This window comes from Telopea speciosissima, chromosome 4 (genome assembly GCF_018873765.1).
Source record: "Telopea speciosissima isolate NSW1024214 ecotype Mountain lineage chromosome 4, Tspe_v1, whole genome shotgun sequence".
NCBI classification, from domain to species: Eukaryota; Viridiplantae; Streptophyta; class Magnoliopsida; order Proteales; family Proteaceae; genus Telopea; species Telopea speciosissima.
Window position 1 is genome coordinate 9,459,009 of NC_057919.1, and position 6,790 is coordinate 9,465,798.

The 6,790-nt window shown below is 38.9% G+C and overlaps 1 protein-coding gene across 1 annotated transcript; it reads left to right on the top strand.

Moving 5' to 3' along the window:
- LOC122660598 (high mobility group B protein 9-like) lies at window positions 1-2,716 on the top strand. The gene is made up of 6 exons (XM_043855975.1): window positions 1-227; window positions 335-413; window positions 557-719; window positions 841-1,008; window positions 1,901-2,274; window positions 2,390-2,716. The coding sequence occupies exons 1-6, from the start codon at window positions 61-63 to the stop codon at window positions 2,519-2,521; spliced, it is 1,083 nt and encodes a 360-aa protein (XP_043711910.1). The 5' UTR covers window positions 1-60; the 3' UTR covers window positions 2,522-2,716.
- The last annotated feature ends 4,074 nt before the right edge of the window (window positions 2,717-6,790 follow it).

A 6,790-nucleotide genomic window follows, 5' to 3' on the forward strand; every position in this document is an offset into this window, starting at 1 on the left:
GGTTTTTGTTTGCCCTTTTGGACTTTCCGGCGACGTGGGGGTCGTCGCCGGTAGTTGAAAATGTCGTCAAATGAGGATAAAATTACGGAGTTGCTGCCACCGTTGATGGGGCTGGTGGAAAAGCGTTATCCTTCACCACTGGCTTCTCATGAGGATGTCGTTAAGAATCCTACCGTCTTCTGGGAAACCCTCCGGCGATTTCATTCTGTTCTTGGTACTAAGTTCATGTACGTATTAACCTTTTTTCAGTTCCATCTCTTTTATAAGTTTATTTGTCATGTGTTGTTTTGGATTTTCGTTTTTAATGGAGATATATCTGGTCTGTTTGTTCAAGGGTTCCGATTATTGGAGGGAAGGAGCTGGATTTGTATCTTCTGTACGTGGAAGTTACCGGGAGAGGTGGTTTTCAGAAGGTTATAGTCTTGGGTTTGAATTCTTCTTCAGTTTTTGTGTTTCAAATGATCAATGAAGGGTTTTTCCTCTTCCTTTTCAAATATCTAATTTGTTTGTTTTTTTTTTAATTATTTTTCTTGTTGGTGGGTTGGGGTGTGAGCAGGTGGTTAGAGAAAAGAAATGGAGGGATGTGGGTGGAGTTTTCAAGTTCTCTCCCACCACAACAAGCGCTTCTTTTGTGTTGAGAAAGCATTACATGAGCCTCCTCTATTACTATGAACAGGTCTACTTCTTTAAGCTACAGGGTCCCTTGCTCACTCCTACTGGTACTCCCTCTGCTCTCTCTCTTCTTGAGTTTTTCCTAGTTCTAAAAAATGCTTTTAGATATCCCTGTTCTCTCTGTAATGATTTCATTTTGCTTCTTTTCTTACTTGGGTGCGGTTGCAGCGGTGTCGCCGACTCTTAAGAGCCCATCTTGCAGATCTGTAATGTCTGATCGCATGGAATCTGCTTCTGAGTCCATACAACAGACGCCAAACCAGCAGCTACAGCAACAACTGCAACTGCATATGCCCCACAAAAGGTCGACAAGCTCGCCTTATTTGGATACTGTAGGTAAGTTGTTTGTAAAAAGCGCTCGTTTGGGGCTTTCTCAATAGTTCTAAGAGGAAAAAAAAGAAGATTTTTTTGGCGGATCCATCATGCATTTGCATCGTCTGCATGGACAATAGTGGGCTGGTAGCTATGGCTATGGCCAGGATTGTTTCCTCTTGTAGTGGTTTCATCCCAGTCCACCTGGGTCCTTGGACTGGTCACGGGAAATAGAATACCAGCACCGGCAAAGGATTACCTTGGCGGGTGGGATCTGGGTTTGGTTTGGTTTGGTTTGGTCTTGGCGGGTGGGATCTGGGTTTGGTTTTGAACTTCAGGCCCACCCTTGGGTCATAGCACAAACTTGACCTTTGTTATACAATGGACACACCACTTTGGGAAATGAAAAACCTCAAACAAAGACCATCTTTGTGTGGGACAGTGGGAGTAAAATTGTCATTTCCGTCAAACTGAACCCTAGTCTGGCCTACTTGTTGAGGGGGCTAACAATGGCCCATGGATGAAAATGTAGCTTGAGTTTGCTTTCTGTAAATCTGGCTGGGCCAGCCGTCATGTTACCCCCCTTTTTCTGCTCCAATTCAATAATGTGTGTTCTTTTCAAATAAGGAGAGAATAAACTAAAAGATTGGATTTAACTGTATATGGGTCTTTCTCTTCCGAAATGGAAAATTAGAAATGTAGATTTTGTTGGGATTGTCCAATGTTTGATTCCTACTATGTTTTCCAAGCTAAACAAGATTCCATCCATTATGGCTTTCCACCTCTCACTCACAATCCAGCATTTAATTTTTTTTTTCCAAGTTCAAATAATTCTTCTTATGATAAACAACCCTTCTCTGACTTTTACAGGTTTCTTTATAGTTATAATTAATTAATGTTCACCCTTTTTTCACAGATCCTCCATATTACCCTGTAATGGGAACCATTAATGGGAAATTTGACTGTGGCTATTTGGTCACTGTGAAATTGGGTTCTGATGTCCTCCATGGAGTACTTTACTATCCTCCAGCATTGGGTTCTTCTTGTTCTATCCAGACCGACAATGCAATTGTGCCTTACAACCCTGCACTACGGCATCAGGGTAGGAGGAGGAGGAGGAGAGGCAGAAGGGGTGTAGACCCAAGCCACCCAAAACCAAACAGGAGTGGTTACAACTTCTTCTTTGCTGAAAAACATTCTAATCTCAAAACCCTCTATCCAACAAGAGAAAGAGAGTTTACCAAAATGATTGGAGAGTCCTGGAGTAAACTCAGCCCAGAAGAAAGGATGGTAAGTTTATTGCAGGGGAGTAAACTTAGCCTCTTTAATGAGTATTAGTCAATATATTTTTCTGTTGTGTTTGTCTAATGGATAGTTCTTTATTTTTGCTTTTTCTTTTTTTCAGGTTTACCAGAACATTGGATTAAAAGACAAGGAGAGATACAAGAGAGAATTGAAGGAATACAAAGAGAGATTGAAGCTTTTGGAGCCAATGGAAGTTAGAAGAACTGAACCTCCACCCAAAAAGCTGAAATGATAACTAAGAAAGCCAAAGAAGATAGACTTAAGAAAGCTTCCTGCCTAATGATTCTATACAATTTGTTACATTTCTTGGGATTGCTTCTATGTTCTGCTCTTTGGACCTTGTACAAATGACTATTCACTGGTAAGTTAACCCATCTCAACCCTATCGTTGTATTGTCAAATGCTAAGAGAAGAAGAATAGTTTGTTTAGCGTTCCATAGAAAAATTACAGAAAGTCGCAAGGGTTCTTGAGTCAATTCCGGTTAGACCGATTCATGCGAGGAAATTAGATTGAATCCGAATCGAAAATTGTAACAAGACCAGCCGTTTAAAATCGAATCAAATAGAACTAAAAAATTTGGTTTGGTTTATCTTGAAAATTGAAATTTCATTCTGTTTGATTTTGGTTTTTGTCTCCAAAACGAAAATGTAAATTGAACACAATTGTATAAGTTACCTTCACCACCTAATCTGTGTTCAAAGTTGAGGATTCACAAAGTGGTCAAATGGTGTTGGTTTCACACCATTTTTCAAGCCAAGATTTCTGATGATGAAATAGAATAGTGTACAAAGTTGGGGATCGATCCGGGAAGGTTTAATGTTAAAGGCATTTGGGTCCTTTTCTCAAGAGAAATTCTACAAATTCTGAGATTGAGATTTTGGATGATATTCTAGGAGACTCCAATTATCTCTCAACATAAATTTCATGGTGTCAAAATTCAGTGTTTACATCGAGAGCAACGCATCTTAGTCATTGCGACTATTGGGAGGAGCCAGTCAATCGATTGCCTAGGTGATCGACCGGCAAAGACTAAGCATTAAAATTATAATGTGACAATCACCACTTTGATATATTTTCCCTCTATATGTAGAAAATAAAATGACTGTTGAGAAGGGTTAGTCATTCTAGAAATGCTTTCTTGCTTTCTGCTGTACTCCTTGTTTTCAAGTATTTTTATTGGAGTTATTGAAGATTTTCCCCTTTCTTATTGGTTGAGCATAACCAGAATGTCTCCTAACTTGGTCTAATAAGTTAGTGCTTATGTGGCTGTTTTATCAATTGATTCGCAAGAACCTGGTTTTACACTATTAGGAGCCGTTTATATTTTAAAGAGAGTGACCGAGTGCACAACTCAGCCCTAGCAATATCTTAAGTTTCTTTATGGTTTTTTCAGGTTTGTGACGTTGTATATGGTATTTAAGTTTGTTGTTATCAACCTTGGTTTGTCTATGGTTTAGATAAGTAATCTATTTCCCTTTTTACATGTATTATTAAGTATGTTTTAAATGTATATTTTCAACCGTTCTTTAGCTGGCCTTTCCAAGTAAATTTTTAAGGATGTTTAATCAAAGGTATCCAGAGAGGGTCTTTTCAATTCGTTTTCTAATTATTTGTTTGTCTTAATGGAAAAAAAGAGTATGTGAGGTAAAAGATAAACGAAGAGGGCTTAATGTTGTTAATGGCAATAGAAAATGGCCGGGAATGGGTTTCCAGGCTCCCTTTTAACCCTTATAACTTCCCTAACCTTTGTGACATTTTCCAACAACCCAAAAGTGACATAGATATTAGACAAAAACAGAATATTTTCTGGCATGAGAACACCAAGAAGTTATAAGTTTTAGTGTACGGTATAGCAACGGATATCGATGACAAGTAAAATTGATACAATATCGATATAGTATCGATTTGGATTTGGGCGGCATTGTGGATTTTGAATTATCGGTGGAGAAAGAGAACTGGAAGTAAATTTTTCTGGGGAATCAGAAAAGGAGTTTGGAGTACGGGAATTTGAGTAATACACGACAAGTGTAGAGAATGAAAGTATTTCGTTTAAAACATGGAAAAAGGTAGACACACAACCGCGGTGTAATTACACTCTCAGAGTCTCCTCTCCTCTCTCATTTAATGATGTAGTACCCCTAGTCTATATTGTCTCACTTCTGTCTAATTCATAACTTTGAACTTACCCCGATATAGACCTCTGCCTTATCCATTAAAAAGTCAAATACAGTCTTCCCTTTTAGAAAAAAAGGGAGACATAGGGGTGTTAACTGGTTGGGTTTGATCGGGCTTAGGCGAGCCTCACGTTACTTAAAACTTGTACTGTGATTAGGGATGTAAATAAATAATCGAAATCTGTTTTCGTATCCGTGTTTGTATTCATTTAATATTATCTGAATCTGTCCGAAAACTAAATGGATGCGGATACGGATAGGCTATAACTATCTGAAAAGCTATATTTACATGTAAATGGATAAAATATTTGATCCGTATCCATGTCCATATCCGTTTAGTATTATCCGAATCCGTCCGATAGCTAATCGGATGTGGATGCGAATATAGCACTATCCGAGCCGAATCCGATCCGTTTACAGCCCTAACTGTGACTGCCTGTTCATATAATCGATCCGTGTTTAGATGGGCTCGGGCCATAATTGAGTCAGATAAACAAACCTTAACCGGTGCAAAACCGGGCTATACCTATTTAAATCTCAACGGACTTTAAACGGTGCATCTTGATAACTATGACCCCGAGTCCAATAGATGATGAATAGGGAATCGGCATAAACCTCAAGGCCCAAATCACAATATCTAGGTCCACAATCTTACCAATAAGAAGTTCAGCACAGTTCAGTTCATGGACCATCACTTGACCCGATCTAAGCCTCAGATACCTTACAGTTACTAAAATGCCTTCTAGCATTAAACAATTATTCACCACAACCTAAGATTATTTTTCCAATGAAGTGCAAGATCAGCACATGTAGCCGGTAATTACTGGGGCATTACAGACAACTTGAGGGTGAAGACGTGATGGGGAACACACTAGAAACTAAAAAAACAAACTGACTACATCCAATACACACAAACAAAGAAACAAATGCAACCTAAATTGTCGGGTTAGGTTGGGCGTCCGATGGGTTAGGATCCCACATCGGGACCATTCGATTTCTAAATGTGTCGAGCTTAAGTCCAACCTATTTAATAAACGGACTACGCTTTAACCGAATGGGCTCAGTAGTCGGGTCTATTGGGTCAGGCTTAGAATCGACACCCCTACAGAAACATTGATGGATCCTAGACCCTAATCTAGGTCATAACTCTCAAAATAACAGAGACCTGAAGGACGAGATCCGTCGAATCTTATTACCATTTTTTCGAGGAAAACACCTCGGGAATCAAGGTGCATCATCTCCGCCCACACATACGCGTTTTTCCCCCTTCACCGGAAGGGCGAGAGGAAAAACATTGGCAAGCACAGTTAGCCATCAGTGGAGGATTTGGTTCTCCTTCCGTGTTCTTTGAAAAAAAAAAAAACAGCTCTAAACCTTGTCGCCATCATAGTTGTGTTGTCATCCACGTTTTTTCCATTGGTCGTTGCTCGCTATCGTAGAAGCCACTGAGTTATTGTGGATAACGAGGTATGGAGGAAAAAGAGGATGAAAGCGATGACAATGGTGGAGATTGGAGTTGAAATGCTAGATGATGAAGAAGAAGAACAAGACTCAGAAGAGCGATGTTGGCTCTAGTGAAGTTGAAGAGTCTGAGGATGCTCAGTCTGTTGATATTAAGAGAAAGTTGAGATGGGAGAAGTAGGAGAAATAGAAGAAAGATGGGTAAAGGGAGAATCATAAATGTCTATACTTCGGGTCCATTTTTTCAAAAATGTTATATTTATATACTTTGGGCCCATTTCTTCAAAAATATAATAAAATTAGGAGCAACAGATCACTACTTCATCGTATAGACCCTACATCAACGTGGGACCAATGAGAGCGTGCACCAATATCAACATGTATAGAATTTTTTATTACATAAAGGGCAGGATGATAATTTTGCGCACTCTTACGTTTAGACACAAGGACCACATAAAAAATTGTTCACACAGATAGTTATCAAATGGTTTCTCATTCTATACTATATTATGTCTTGTAGTTATCAAATAATTATTCTTTTTTTTCCTTATTGAAAATGATATGCATGAATGAATTTTTTTTTATGAGAGAATGTTCTTTGTGCCGTAGTGCAGGCTATGCCCAAATAGATGGGCAGCCCTTAGTTAGTAAGTTCGGGAACGGCAATTGAACAGGAACGGATACGTACGGCAATTAAACGGACTAGACGGTAATAATATTTTTCAAAAATCCGGCTTCATAAAATGCATACGGTAATAATACGGTATGCGTTTAATACGGGTATAATACGGCATAGACGGCAATAATACTTTTAAAAAAACGGACATATATTCATTATATAACATGCATTCACCACCTAATAAAC